The sequence below is a fragment of the Apteryx rowi genome, unplaced genomic scaffold (assembly GCF_003343035.1).
Source record: "Apteryx rowi isolate R43461 unplaced genomic scaffold, aptRow1 scaffold_3, whole genome shotgun sequence".
Classification (NCBI taxonomy): Eukaryota; Metazoa; Chordata; class Aves; order Apterygiformes; family Apterygidae; genus Apteryx; species Apteryx rowi.
Genome location: NW_020449418.1, coordinates 5,282,922 through 5,299,005, shown reverse-complemented (window position 1 = coordinate 5,299,005; position 16,084 = coordinate 5,282,922). Strand labels below are relative to the sequence as shown.

Below are 16,084 nucleotides of genomic sequence, written 5' to 3'. Positions count from 1 at the left end.
GACTGTCAGAGAAACATTTGGGAGTCCTTTTGAAAATCACCACTGTTTTGAGAAGTTTAGGAATGATCTTTTCACATGCTGTGATTGTGGAGATGTTTTCCGATCATTTCATTCAGAGGCAAAGCATCTGCTAACCTCAGAGGGTAGAGCAGCTTTCCTGGACCCCTGCCTTCCCTCTGCTCCAGACCTCATCCCAGAGCCCCACTTGGATTTCAGAAGTCGAGCCTGGAAGCGTTCTTGCATTGGAGAAAGATGCAATCTAATAGACAATCTATCCCCAGTAAGTATATCAACACTATTGGGCCATTTTTGCTTGAAACTAGAATTTCAGTCACACCTCAAAGCTTTTCAGGTAGATTTTCTCAAGAAGAATTAGGAAGGAAGCAGATAAATTCCAGTGTGCAGCAGTGTGCAGTTCATTTCTCTGAACTGACTTTGCCTCTGAACCCTTAGAAGTTTGCCTGCCATTAAGCGGAACAAAAACAGTTGTTTTATTTAACAGAAGGAGCTGAACCCATGCTGTGCAGAAAGAACAGCCTCTTATCATGGCAAAACAGACAAGACGTTTCCGCATTCATTTAAACGTGAGCCATTTGTGTCGCTCAATAACATCCATTAAAGATAAGGAGGTCCCTCTTTATGCCTTCTGCCTGGTGGAAATTAACAAACTCTCTTAAAACGACGATTCATCAGCAGTTATATGAGGCAGAATTCATTCTCAGCAAGAGAAGAAATTGAAACTCCCATCCTTTCCTCCGCTGGCGTTCCCCCTGAGCCTCCTCTGTAGAATGAGATGAGTTTAATTCTGCTATTGTTAAGCATAGTGAGCATGAAGCTACATGAGAACGTAAGAGAGGRAAGGAGTATTATTAGCTGCACTACAGGTTCTTTTACATAATGTTGATTCACTAACTTGTCTCTTGCTGATCATATACAGAACAAGGACGAGAAGCCAACGAGTGAGGTTGTTGTACGTGCATATTTGTAGCAAGCTAATTGGAATAGGAGATAGCAGTGGTTATCATAGCTCTGTAATTATCTCACAGGTAATTGTCCTCTGTTGGGTAGAAGACAATAAAAGTGGGATGTAGACATATTTCCATGTTTAGAGAAGTATCAGAAGTTGCGCGGCTGAGTCTGAGAGAGAAAGATACTGACCTATGACTGTCAGCAAGGACTGAGGAAATAATAAATAACAYCAGCACAGACTTCAGAACTGATTGCAGTAGATCTTGGTTTTCTCCCACAGGAAAAAAAATTGCTTTTTATTGGAAAAAATAAGGGAAAACAAACCCCARACCCCTGCCAGATATTTGGCTGAAGGGTACAGGAAGATTTTTAGTTTATGCTCACAGTATTTTTGGCTTTCAGGTTTTGACTGAAAATCTTTGAGGGAAGGAGACATGTTCCATTATAATATTGATTTTAGGGCCAATCTGTAATAGTGACTCCCTAAAGCCATTTCTGGATCTGCTGTAGTTTCTCCAGAATTCTTTTTTTCTTTCTACAAATCATTAGATTTGAACAGTGCATTGACACTTTGAAATTTTCCTTGAGGCTAGAAAGCAKCAGAGAATTGCTTTTCATTTGGCCTTGTACTTTTCTTTCCTTTTATTGCTCATCTGTAACAACAAATTAAGAACCCAAGAAAGAGAAGCTCTTGATTCACCTACAGCTTGGCCATACATCTTTACTTTTTGGCTTGTTGGTAGCACAAGCTCCTGTTGCAGCATTCTGCCGTGAGCTTTCTTGCTTCAACAGGGTGATGCTTTGGGGACGGGACACTTTGGGACTCTGCTGCTGTGAGAAGCTGGGAGCAGGTCTAGCACTCAGACCCCTGGGCACCCTTATCTCCTTATTGCTGGAGCATCCGTCTAGCTCCAAGTAAAGGAACCCACAGAAGCTCTGTTGTGTCTTTGGTCTCTCCTACTGCAGTGTCGTTTCTCCACTGATGGAGAAACCTGCAGGTGGCTGTGGCCGTTTAATCCATCTCCTCTCCATGTTATTTGAGGATACTTCTGTTTTGAGTGCAAACCCATCTTGTCATGTGACGTGGCAGTGTGCAGAGCTCCTGTCACGATCGCTTTTACCCATCGCAGCCATGCAGACTTGTCATTTCTACAGACAGAGTCTGTCTTTGTGTCTGTCTGCTGCCAGAATCCTTTTTGTTTCCTGCTTCTTTGTCTTTTCCTCTTTTGGATTTTGGGACAAATGAGTGTCTCGCTCTCAGTGGCTGAGGGTGATTTTTTGGGGCAAGGAGACACGCTGATGCATTTATATTTGCTGGTCCAGAGCAGAGTAGTTTATTCTCCTTCCTTCTCTTCTCCTCCTTTCCCCTTTCTTTCCCTTCTCTCTCTCTCTCTCTCTCTGCCTTTTTCTGGCTTTGACTTACAAGTCAAAGAACAAAATAAGCCATTTGTTCTCTTCAGGTTAGCATCTGAAATGCAAAGAAACAACTGTCAGAAAAGGTTTGTGACAGAAATCTAGCTTTTCACATTGCCTTTCTCCAAAATGCATAAATTGAACTGCAAATTAATTTCCAAAATGTTAGATGTTATCCCAGGGTGATTCTTTGCAATATTCTGCAACAGGGAATGTGGAGACTCATCGTTCCTTAATTAATACAATGCACAATGCCCATAGGCATATGGGGCTCATCAGCATATCCTATACATTCTGTCTGTGCCAAGTTTCATGCTGGCATCCCCTCTTTGGACAATTTAAGTTTTATTTTTATTCCTCTACTGCTGCATTCATTTATTAAATGATGCTTTCATTCTGAAGCTTTTCAGAGGCACTGTATTCTGCCTTGGACTCTGTTAATAGCTGAATCACTGAGCCTTAGCATTTCAGGCATGTCATATTTGCAATCAGAAATTGTCATACAAATGAGGGGAATTAAACACACAGTGAACTGAAAATCCTTATTCTGGTGCAAAACGTTGCCTGAACAGATCATTTTTAAGATACTTTTGCTAGGAGAAAAACTCTGAGTAACAGTATGRATCTTCTAAATACTCCCTTCCGTGGAGGGAAACAAAAATTCGAGTGGGATCAGCAGGCTCAGCTGATGGTTGCTTTGAGCATGTGCATTGCTTTTTCTAAGTTGGTCAGAAACAGGGCTGATTCATGTTTCCTGAAAAAACAAAGCAATCATATGCAGTAGTTCCCCATCTACATGAGTCTCAAAGGAGGTTAGCCAAGCACTGGACAAACATTAATTAACTGGACTTTGCAATATAGTAGACGCTAAACTCATTTTAAACCAAAAGCAGGGAGAGAGCTGAAAGTCACTTGATACATCAGTGATCGGTCTGGGAACAGAACCARGAACTCCGTGCTTGAGCTTCACGGATCTGTGCAAAGCAGGGCCGGCTAGAAAATGTCATTTCCCTGATTTTTTTTTCCCCCCAAAAGATGCAAACAAAAACAAACACCCCTTTCCCCTCCACTCTCCCAAAATATTCTACTCATGAATTTTCGGTTGGAAAGCAAAGATTTTTGATAAAGTAGAATGAGCTATTCTACTGAAGTTGTGGGTTTTTTTCCCCCTTAGTATTTTGGCGTGGATTTTGATAACCAAAATGGCTTTTGTGCAAGGTGTTTTCTGCATCTTGGGTTGCCCCTTCCTCTCCATTTTTCTTTTCCTTTCCCATTCCAAAAAAGAAGGATGGCAGAGGGAAGAGAARGATTAGAAAAGAGGCAAAGCCTGAAAATGGGTCACCTTTTAATGTGCCCAAAAATGTATTTTCATTATTTTTTCCTTTAAACACTTGCAATTTAGAATGTTGAAAAAAAAGCACAAAATAAAAAATTTCCTGCAAAAGYGTCCCTATATCCAGCGCCACAGGGAAATGAAGTTGCCATCTCCAGGATGGGCCCTGCCTGTGCTGCTGGCCTTTGCAAACCCTGGCCAGGCTGTGAGTCATGGTCTTTGCCTTTCTCCTGCCCACTCACTTGTTTGTGTTTATTTCACAAAAAATCAGTTATGTTTATTGGGATTCATAGTATACGTCAGGGAAGAAATGCCCAGGAACTTTAAGACTTTATAACCCATTAACTGGATCAGAATTAGGCACAAATATTTGTACTTTTTCTTAGTTTTTGGTAATAACATCGGGAAAAAGAAAAACGCTAATCAACAGGAGCTTTGTTCGGTTGATGAATATCCTTTAAAGGTATTTTCAGGTTAACTGGCATTTCTTTCCCATTGCTGTTAATTTCTGTGGTATAGAGAATTACCTTCTTTTAGGCACCAAGAAGAGGAAAAAGTGGCTCTGTGAGCAACAGAACCTGCCGTCTTGTGTGGATTCTCTAGTGTTCAGTAACATGGTTGAGCCAAATGTCAGGCTTTTTCTCAATGAAAAGTTTAGCTTGGACCTCTTACCTCTTCCTGGCCTGCTATGTCCTTGAAACTTGTAGCAATTTGGTACCTCTGAGACTTTTTATCCGCTGTCAGTTTTGATGGAAATTGGCTTAGACATTCAACAGGTATTGGGGAAGGGATGAAGGCAGGCAGATGCGTGTACGTACATATGAACCCACAGACAGAGGATGTCAACACACAGGCTTTGTTTCCTTTGAGATAGCAGGCTGAACACCCCCTTACGATTCCTTGTGACCTTTTTAAAAAGCATCAACTCTGCTGAAAAGAAATTAACTGAGAATAAACACTTAGCAATTTTTTTTGCCTTATGTTGCAAACTAATTCTCACAACAATTACTTCTGCCAATATCCAGAACTGTAGCATCATAGAAATTAGCACTGGAAGAGGCAGAAATCTCCAGGGAACTGTCTAAGACACTTTCGTACAGTATCTTCCTGCCAGCTTTTTTTCTCAGCTTCATTTGAAATATGCTGCGCAAGGAGGTTTCTTCCGTAGCTCTTCAGAGACAGTATCACATCCAACCCTATCCAGCAGTGTCTCCCCATGTTCAGCCACAGAGAATGATACTGTATTTATGTCTTTAATAAAGGCATTCTTCCCCCCCAGCAGTTTCAACATTTATATCTGTTCTTAACTGTGATAGTTCACGGCTTGCTGTCAGCCTGGGGTGGGTGGCTTGAGTGCRCACTGGCTGTTACATGTGCACAGCYGATCTCTGATAGAGCTAGTCTTAGGCTTGGCTGCAGTRAATAGAAGGTGAACATACACAATCRCCTTTACCATCTGAAGATGCCTGCAGTTATTTACACCTAGGCAAGCATGGTACCATATCAGAAGGCTGTCACTGTCCACCAGCTGAGCACAGAGTTAAATATCAACCAGGAGAGAGGTGGGAAGGTAACCTGGCGTGTTGAAAAGGTATATATAATTCAGCAATGGTGCTATGTGAAAAGGTCTGGATCAGTTAAGCAGGAATTGTCTGGGTCAGTCTTTGCTCCCACCTGCCCATGTGCACGTGCCTCTTGTGTGGCTTGGATGAGTTAGACACATGCACTGCTGGCCTAGTAGCATACGGAAATACCTAAGTGTTTATTCACTTCTGGGACAGGATACAATTAAAATTGCAGCAGACTAATTGGCAACATACACTAATTTGATTGCAGTTGCCTACAGCAAGAGGATGTGTTTTTCCCCCGTACATATTATTACACAATAAATGTGCCTTGTTCCTTCCCATTTCCAATCCTTATCTGCTGCACAACATCCTGCTAAGCAGTCTCCATCCGTTTCCTCTGTGTCTTTACAAGAGCAGTATCAATTGCCTTCAGTCTGACATCTCAACCTGCAACAATGAGTTTCCAAGTCAGCATCTTGGGAAAGTCTCAATCCCTTTTAAAAGCTTTGTCTTTGTTTTGAAAGCCAGAGCTGCTGGATGCCATCTTGACATGTCAGAAACCAGGCACACTGCTGGCAAAATGCTCAGTTCGCCAGCAGATTCCAAACTAAGTTTGAAAGCCTGAGCCCCTGTGACCTGATTTTTGACCTTGTTGTAAATCCTTTACACAAATGTTGCTTACGTCCAGTGACACCCCCCCGCCAACCCATTCATTCCCAAGTTAATGGTGCCAGGAGATGGAGAAATACAGCATCTCTTGTTCTCCATTGATGGTCTTAGGAGCAAGGATCTGGCAGATCTCAACAGCAAGCAGTCTGAATTGCTCAGCATTCTTGATCTAAGATGCTAGAATGTCTAAATCTCAATGCTGTCTTTCATCATTAAGTGCCTGATGTCTGGAAAACGGGTAGGGAAAAACATGCAGAAATGGTGCACTCCAGAGGAAGATGGTGGAGTTGGTAGAGATGATAAGCAGGGGTATGCAGTAGAGCAAGTAACCCAAACTGAAAATCTCTGCATTTTTTTTCCTTTCTTTGCATAAGCTTTTGTTTATTGTTTTGAACTATATAGTACCTTGTATAGAAACACTTTAGGAATAGCTAATTAGTAGTAGGAATACAGGATGCTGTGTTTTCCTTGACCTCCTCGCTCTCTGTCCCTCCAGGTCAGGGATGAAATGTTAGCAGAACAGTCTAGTAAATGTGCATCCATGCACAGTGCTTTGCCCTGAAGAGAGAGATAAGGATCCTGCATGGACTCCTCTCTGTTCTGCAGCTTTCAAGAACACATGGTTCTGTCCTGAAAAGAAGGGAGGAAAGACCTTGCAAGAACCAAGAGCTGCCATGAGAACAGAAAAAGAAAAGCGGCAGAAGACAGAGAAAATAACTGCTGCTTCCTTCCTAATGGGGTTCGGAGCTGGTTTGAATTTGTAATTGGCCACTAATCCTGTGCCAGCTGCAGTCCTAGCTGCAGGCTCCCCGTTTCAAAAACTGCTGTTGCAGCAGTCAGGGAACATGTCAGCAGGAAAAACTGACCTTTCCTGTCACTTTTGGCTGCATCCTCTTTTCTCTCAGCATTTTCTCATCCAAGTGGTGATAAATGAATGTGGGTGACGGAGGATGTTGATTTAGGATGGATTGTCACAATGTAAGTGCCCCTTTCCCCCCAGGGCTATCCAGGACAACACACATGGGTGCATTTTGTGGACCTTGGCTTGGTTTTTGCTGTCTCTCCTGGAGTTTGTGCATGTATAAAATAGAGAGCTGAGCTGTGCCTAGAGCCTGAGGTGTGACCGTGTGGCAGGAAAACTGTTTTCAAGCTGAGCTCAGGTTTCTGAGTGTTGTTAAATATTCTTTTGCTTCACAAGCCTCTGAAATGGAGGCGTTTGTCAGCCAGAGAGCAATGAAACCCCTTCCCACCCAGCCCACTTTGTGGGCTGCACTTGGCTGTACCAAACACACCGTGGAAGCGGTGAGCCAGGGGGTGCTGACATCTCTCCTCATCATACTTTACTAGCTTGAACAGTTTCGAGCTATGTATCCTCCAAACATCCTTCAGAGAGAAAAGGTGTGGATAAGGAGAGAAAATATAAGGCTCTGAAGGTTTCTTCTATATTCCTTTTATTGCCAGACCTGAGAGGTTGTTGTAGTAAGCTGTCAAGACCAGGGAGATTACTACATGGGATAAGGTAACAGCTTTACGCTGTGTGTGTGTGTTTGTGGGTGTGCTCCAGGACCTGCACTCTTATCTTGCTCTTTCCGTTGCCTGACACTTCTTGTGTCGTTTGCTCAAAACTTCTCTAGACAAATGATCAGGACCTTTTCCTGAAAATACCTGTATTCAGAAGTCAGAAGCATTGTAAAGCAGAGCTGCATGCCTTGCCAGTGGGAACATATGTGAGGGGAGGCATAAAGAAACAGCATTGATTGGGGATTTGTTTTGCAACTGGAGTCTTTGATGCAAGAGAAGGACTTGGTTTGGGAGAAGGAAGGATGACCAGTGCATTACTTTATAGGCTTGTTATCTGACTGCAAAATAAGAACTTGTCTTGCTTTTGGAGATTGCTTTGTGAGCTTTTGCCCTTGAAGTATGGCATTCAGCGAGCAGAGGAGTACTAGGGGGATGCTGTGTGCTGGTCCTTTTGTTGTTGTTTTTCTGAARAGAATCACCAGGCTTGTCAAAACTAATTAAGTAAACAAGTAGATGGCACCGGGAAGGAAATTCAAGCTAGACTGACATGTTTCTGGAGACTCTCATCATCCCCTGGTACTTACGTAATAGGCGTTACAAGTGCAGTTGGGTCTATAGAGCATGCGCATGCAAACACACAGTGGTAATAAGTATGTTGATTTTTATTCAGAAATGCTTAGCTTCTACTAATTTCGATGCCTTTAAAATGAGTAACATTGTAGCAGGCCTAATACTGATGTTTCTTCTTTTCTGGGCCAAGTGTGTCATTACCAGCAGGTTTGTCCCTTTGGCTCTATTTAAAAGGATGGTGTCTGGCTTCCAGAAGAGGTCTGGAGAGCACAGCATCCGGGGTGAAGGCTGGATTTAAGGAGAAAGCCTGCTGGGAAGGGTCTGTGGGGCAGATCCCTAACGGGCCTCTGCCCTTTACTTAAGAGTGCTGAAATTACCTGTTCCATTGATGAAGTTGTGATGAATTGATACTTTGGTAAGGACATACCTCTCTGTCCCTGTTGACGTGTCATAGGCTAGGGTCATGATAGCTGAAGAGTTAAGATCATACTATTTATGGCTCGTTATGAGAAAAGGGCAGAAAAATTTTGCTGAGGATTGGAAAGATGTGTGCCCTATCTGGGGGATATTGGGAAATAATGTTGCTTTACCCCACAATGGTTTTCACTGGCATTTTGAGGAAGTTCTTACTTGTCCTTCTGTCACCTTAACTCTCTCCAGGTCTTCAGAACATTAGAGCCTGGTTAATGACATGGTCACAGGGATTTGGGCTGGTCCTGGGATCCTTGCTGATACTGAACAGCGCTTTCTTCCTTATGGGATCACCCTGAAACTGATGGTAGCAATTAAGGAACAGACTGTTTCTCCCTGAGAGTGGAATGATRAAAGCTTTGCCTGTGCAGCTTTGTTTTTGGTTTTTTTTGGCCACAATTCACAATGTGTTGTGAATGGACTTGCTATTGATGTGGTGCTCCCGTTAACAAGCRGTGCCAATTTCAGTTACCTCCGCACTGGGTCATAATGTAGTTGTTTTGGCACTTGCAGCACTGGCTGGTCTCAGCTGAACTCCAGCACATACGTGTGTTTGTTGTTGCTTCAATCACTGTGGTTTTTTGTGAGCTCCACAAAACTGTATCAGAGCATCTGTATTTTGTTTGTTCTTTTTTCTTTTTCTTTTTTTTTTTTGAAATGTTTTAGCTGTTGATGCCCCAAGGATTAAAGCAGCAAAGGATTGTGATAAAAGTGTTTCGGAACATTAGGGAATTGTGAATGTTGGCTGGCTCGGAGGGAATCTATTATTTACAATCTACTGTATCAAATTCAGCTTCCACCAAATTAGAAACTGATTTTTGTCGTTGTCCCTTTTTAATCTAACCCCTTGGTTAACTCAGGAGAAGCAGCTCCATAAATCACATGGACATCTATGGATTTTTTTTCCCCTGCCAGACATTGCTAGGACTAAATGTTCATCTCCCAGTGATACTTATCAGCCAGTACACTAATAATAACAATTCTGTTCTGGGCTTGACTTTCCCTCTGCCAGGAGGAGGACTAGCTTTGTAATGTGCCCTGCAAAACATTTTCAGAAAATAACAGTACACGTGACTTGAAGTGCTTGGGTTTCCACCAGTGGGATTAGGGAGACTCATCATGCCCTGTTCCATGATCATCACAGGCATGGGGTGAACAATGAATACTTCCTCGCATTTTTTGTCAGCACTTCACTGTGAAAATGAGCATCATCCTCCCTCTTTTGAAGATGGGGAAACTGAGGTACACAATAGCAAGATTGCCCAACAAACCAGGGACAGATCAAGAAATTCAGTCTCTTACCTCACTATTCAGCCACATTAAAACCATTTTAAAATTGCTGAACTAGTCTGTAAGCATCTGGCTGCTGTGGCCTCTTCTTTCCTGCAGCATTAAAATAGATCTCTGGTTTTACTGGATCTTGTAGAAAAAGGACAGGCAGGTTCACTCACCATTGCCTGGAAAGGCCCCTAAGAGTGAGCTGAATGCAGAAACATAGAGGAGACAGCAAGGTGGGTAGGAGGTAGGGACCTGCATCCCAGGTGTCACAAGGTGAACTGTTGAACTGATTTACTTCCCTCACTCTCTTTCCATCTTCATCTGATTGCAGCATTTTATTTCACTGGCTRCCTTCTCTGTCTTTCTTTTCCCCAGGTCGGTGACGGGTTTGGATAAAGAACCTGACCTTGTGCACATGGAAGCCCGGACAGCTGATGGACGTGAGTGCCTGCAGCCAGCACYGATAAAGTGGGCCTTGAGTGAAGGATGGAGTGGGGAATGAGATTCACTTGGCTCATTTTGTCTCCCTATTTACATTTTAATTGACAGGAAAGATGTGGGTCATGGGGTTTGATGTGAGGCACACTCTTATCCTTAGACCTTGGGGGGAATTCGGAGGGCTTGTATCTGTGGRGAGCCTGGGCAGAAGCACAATCTATTGGGTTAAGGAGCCATCTATGCTGTTCCCTATTTAGCTGCTTCAGTATCACTTATTCTAAATGAATCATAGAGAGCTGGATTACCAGCGCTGTGCTAGACAGCTTCCATATGTTTGCAGAGGGGTTCAAAACAGCTAGGTTGTRCCTGGGAATCTAGCAGACTATGACAAATCGCTGACTGTCAGACTTCTCCTTTGGCCGGAATGTCCCTATGCCCCGGCCACCCTTTAACACATGCTGAAGGGATTTTCCAGGTTTACTTAGGATGTATGAATAGGTGCTCTGCACCTAGATATTGCAGGCCTATAAAAGGTACCCATATTTAAAGTAAGAAATAGAAAAAAAAAATCTCTTAACCCCTCATTAAATTGCATCTAGCCACATTTGAAGTAGAATGGATTCCTAAGCAATGAACCTCCAAAGAAGAAGACATGATGTGTTAGAAATAAATAAGTTGATTTTTTTCCACCACTTTCTCCAAAATGTTTTATATTTCACAGGAATCCCAGCACGGTAGTGCATCTGCTTCTGGGTGGAGCCTGGCAGCTGCTTAACTCCAGCTCAGTGATACACCACAATGGGACATATGTCCCTCTTACACTACGAGGGGTAGCGTAGGAAAGCAGCATAGGATCACTGTGGGGTGGTGACAGGGGTTGTAGAGGATTTCTGGTGGAAAAAGGCCTCAGTTTTGTTGGTTGCAGTTTCTGCTCTGTTTTAGTTAAGTGCTGCAAGGGCCAGATGCTGTGTGAACAAGCTCCTGTCTATCAGGGTAACCTCTCTAAGGCTGTGGATCTTCTGAAATCACTGATTGACTTCCCACTGCTATTTAGTGATGGCAGCTGAACAAATAACCAATGTAACCCAATATATGTAAATATAAATGTAAATAACCAGGCAATAAAAGCTTGGGGGTGACAGCTGTTTGTTGAATATGGGGAAGGAGCAAAACAGATGAGCAGGTGGGTGCGCAAGGTAGGGAGGCTTCTTCAGTGCCTTTGCTGCTGCATGTGCTGTTGGTACAGATGTTGGGAGGTGTGGCCAAAAGCAAGTAAACAAGCAAGTAAGCAAACAAACTGCTGATGGAGTCTGCTTTCAAACTAAGTTTAAACTTGCTCACCCAGCTATATGAATACTGGATGTGTCAAGGATGTAGATGCTTCATTTGAAAGATGTCTCCCCAGTTCACAGACAGGTCTCTTCCTGCAGGTCTTGTTTGCTCGAGGGGTTGATGTTTGTTCTTGATTTAATGTATAAATTCAGCATTTTGAAATTGGCTGTCGATGGTATTGAGGGGTCCCCTGCAAGCCAGACTTAAACAGCAGCATCAGCAAAACAGGCCCATTGCAAGCTGTGGTCTCAGCAGACTGCAGGCGCAGGCAAGACCCAGTGGACTGTGCTTGGCCCGCTAGTGTGTGCCTCTGCAGCAAAATGCCTCTTCTCCCACCCAAGCCTAGCACAAAAGGACCATATTGCTCCAATTAGAATTTTTAGGGCTTAAAACGATATTAGTTTATGTTGTTAAAAAACACTCAAAGCTGTAGGCTCACCTGGTGTGAAATGTGTACTCAGGAAAGGCAGGCTGAACTTCTTTCTCCTTGTTGACTCTGTAGCCAAAATGGTCCTTTGTGCTCTTAGTGAAACAGCTGAGGCACTTGTATCTGTTGGAAAATGGGAAACTTATACCTGCAGTTATCTCCTCCTGATCTGAAAGCTTCTGATAAAGGTTTTCATCAGCATTGGACAGAAGAAAGGGGAGGGTTTTTTAATGCCTCTGAGGTCAAGCTGGTAGCTTAGTCATTTAGCTGATGCTTAATGGGATACAGATTTGAGCATCTCCATTGCTCAACTCATTTCAGGGACTAGAATCCTTGTCTTTCATGTCCCTGACCACTTTAAGATGGTACGACTCTTCTAGAGGGGCATTTCTCTTTCTCTGTTTCCCTTCATGGCACACATGCAAAGAATAAGAGTAATTTTTTTTTCTTTTTTGACAGTAATATCCTATTGGAGTCAATAACTGATCTAATGATGATTCAGACATTGGAGCTTAAAATATGTTCTGTAGCTGGGAACAAGTGATGGGACCTGCTAGAGTCTCATTCATCCATAAATGAGTCAGGGCTCTCAAGAAGCTAAGGGAGATGGGAGGTGGAAGTTTTGTTCACCCCTCCACTATATGTCCTTCTGCAAGACATCTTGCCTTATGTCTCTTTCAGTTGTTGTCTGTCTGGTCTTTAGAAACGGTGAGGTCTCTGAGATAAATCTGCCCCAGTGTCTAGTCTCCCCAAATATTTACAAGACACTGCAAATTCCAGTGTCTCGCTGATCTCAAGCCTTTGCTGTCTTTTATAGCAGATGAAGTTTTCACATTTTTTTGACATATTGGCAGAGCTATTGTAGCTGGATAATAATGCAGGCTTGCACTTTTAAATTATAAAAAAGTGTAGCAGCCTTGGGCACTGTACTTTCTGCCTGGGTATAATGAAAACAGCAAGGGCAGAGCTGAATGTAAGGAGATTATTACAAATACACTGGCACAAGTTCTCACTTGCATACCCGGAAAAGATATATTAAACTTTCTGGTGTTCAGTGAGATAATGTTCTCTCCACTCACAAATATSATGCAATAAACAGTATTTTAATTAAAGGGAAAAGACAAAAAAAAAAAGCTAAAACAGGATTATGGTTAACTAACTCCTAGGGAATAATTTACCCTCCAATCTAAGTTCCTAGACCCTCTTTTCCTCTGGGGGGAAAAATGGCTAGGCCAGCTGGTTGTTTTCCCTCTCCCATGGCAACTTTCTTTGGCAGTTTATGATTTTAAGTCTCACTGGGCACCGAGGCCTGATTTAAGCTGAGCCAATCTGCCAGTGCAATTTGTTTCCATCAGCTGTGCTTCTCCCTGTTAGCCATGCTGGCCAGCCATGCCTGCTTTCACTGGCTTGTTAACACTGCCAGGGAGGAGCAAGCACTTCTAGGAGTCCTTGCTCTCCCATATCTCCTATAAGTTGCAGTAACATGCCATGGAGGACTGACCTTTCCAGCCTTCAGCATAGTGACAGGTTCGACTGTTTCAGCATCTTTCTTCAGAGTCCCACATCTTTGGGCATTGCCCACTGGAGAGAGCCCCTTGCATTCTTGCTTCCCCCAAAAGCTTCCCAGTCACATCTGGTGGGCAAAGAAGGGACATCGTAGCTTGGCTCCTTTCACCAGCTTAAACCTGCAAATTACAGGAAATAGCTTCAGTTTTATCATCTCTAAAAAAGGGTATAAATACACTCCAAATTCTCAGTGTGGGAGACCATGCTAATTAGCAATGGGGAGGYGTTTTGAGCTCCTCAAATGAGAAGTGGATATGCCTCAGAAGAAACCAGTCTCTTAATCCTAGAGTGAGATAAATTGGAGTGAAGGATTAGTGCAGAGGTATGGATGTTGGGATTCGAGCTGTAGCAAACCCTTGAAGATGCTAGATGTCCGCATTGCCTCATTCACAAATGGGCTGAGAAGGTAGCTGGATGGTGGGTTATGAGCTATYGCAAAAGCAGTTCTTGATGCTATCTAGGAAACAGGGAGCTTTTCTCAAAGATTTTACGGTGGAAAATTAAGAAAAAAAAGCATAAAAAACAAGACTCTAAATCTGATATTACCTGGGATAACATATAAACTGAAAACAATCCGCAGCTCAAAGCCAACCTTTCTTATGACATGCATCGCTCAGTGAGTGGTAAACAAGCCTTTAAAGGTTTAGTGGTGTAGCTTGGGCATGTGCTGCCTGCCTGTCTGGGCAGCCACCCCCTTTCCTTGTGGCTGTGCAAAACATGGCTGAAAAGTGAACCCCTCAGAGAAGGAGGGGATAATGGCTTTGAAGGCAGGATTCTTCCCTCTCTTTTAATTGACATTTTTGTTGAGGGGCCCAATCCTATCTGTATTAATCTACCCCCATACAGGGGTAGGTGTGCTCTGTGATTGGGACCATAGCTCTTGAAGGGACCATACCTTTCAAGAAGCGTGGGCAGAGACGTGGCCTTGTTTCTTGCTTCTCGTCACACCCAAGAGTGAAGTAGGTGCGGGGCTGATAATGTGGGGACAGTTCATCATTTTCTCTACAGAAGAACCTAAGATGTCTAGGACCTTTAATGTCAGAAGGGAGATGCTGATTGATTTTGGAAGACAGCTGAGTCTCGTCTTCTGGGATTATTGTTTTGGACTTCAAGTCTTTGTCTTCCTTTCAGTTTCTGGCCTTGACATTTTTGCCTTTGGATTTCCCCAGTTTGGAAATGTTCTGATCTGAGCTGTTGTTTTGGATCTTTCTCTAGTCTGATCCTTTTGCCTTGTGAAATATCCACTTCCTACTTTGTTACAGTGTGTGGCATCATTTTCTCTTGCTCCAAGGTTACTATTTGTTATACCCTGTCATTTTTAGCATGATTTTTTAAATATATTTTTAAGAAAATTTTTTTTCATTTTCTGTGGGGCAGCAGGAATAAAGATGAAATTGTACTCATTTTTGTGTCAAAGGCAGACAGGTTTGAAGATAATTTTTTGTTGGCTTTGTTTTCTTTCATAAGCTCTGTGTTGTAAAATATATAAAAATAAATAAGAAACTAAATGGAAAGTGGATAGTGAGCTAACCCCTCTTCACCACCACCAGCTTCCCGTGAATATTAATCAGGTGCCTTTCTTTGAGTATATTTGATTGCTGGTATAACACACTCGAAATGACACATTTCCCAGTAGGCAAGAAGCTAGTTGTCATGTCAACACTTGTGGTTTATTTTCATTTATTTGTGACAGGTTTTTATTCCTTCTCCTGTTCTGTCACTCACCAGTAGCAAATTATCCTGTTTGGAGGGATAAGAATATCCAGGCAGCTGTGTGGAAGAACATACCGGAGGGAATGAGCTTCTAAAAATATGGCTCCTGACCTCTCCTCCTTGTTCTACCTAATTTTAGTGCTGTCTCAAAGAACCAAGTCAAGGCTGCCGAGCTCTTTGGGTACTATAGCAATATGTAAGACCCCCTTATTTTCTGAGTGGTTGTTTTTTATCCAGTGCAAAGATGTCTTGGATTCTAGGTGCAAAAGATAAATAACAACTCTGGACCAGATCTGTATGTGTCAACTGATGAAGAGCCTTAACTGCTCCCAGCTGAGAATCTGACCTCTCTACTGCCGCTGGTATTTTATGCTGGGAGAAAGCACAACTCTGCTGATTCTCTAGTTATTTGACACAGTCTCTAGGGCAAATACGTTTCACTGTACACCATATACTTTAATTACATCCAGATACTCTGAGCTGGCACTGACGATAGTTTCTGCTGCTTTAGCATTGTCAGTGGGACTACATTTTCACTGCAGCCCCAGATGTGTGCAAGTGCTCCAAAACAGCCCTGTAGCCATTATTAACCTGGAATTCACAGAATCGAAGAATCACAGAATGGTTGAGGTTGGAAGGGACCTCTGGAGATCATCTAGTCCAACCCCCCTGCTCAAGCAGGGTCACCTAGAGCACGTTGCACAGGATCGTGTCCAGGCAGCTTTTGAATATCTCCAGAGAAGGAGACTCCACAACCTCTTTGGGCAGCCTGTGCCAGTGCTCTGTCACCCTCACAGTGAAAAAGTTTTTCCTCAT

The 16,084-nt window shown here is 42.9% G+C and overlaps 1 protein-coding gene across 1 annotated transcript in view; it reads left to right on the top strand.

The window, feature by feature from the left end:
* SORCS3 (sortilin related VPS10 domain containing receptor 3) overlaps positions 1-16,084 on the top strand; it is a 337,032-nt gene that overhangs the window by 230,492 nt on the left and 90,456 nt on the right. Inside the window, exon 6 of the mRNA XM_026069736.1 lies at positions 10,168-10,232. Within this exon, the coding sequence (XP_025925521.1) occupies positions 10,168-10,232 (65 nt within the window). The remainder of the gene's footprint in view (positions 1-10,167; positions 10,233-16,084) is intronic.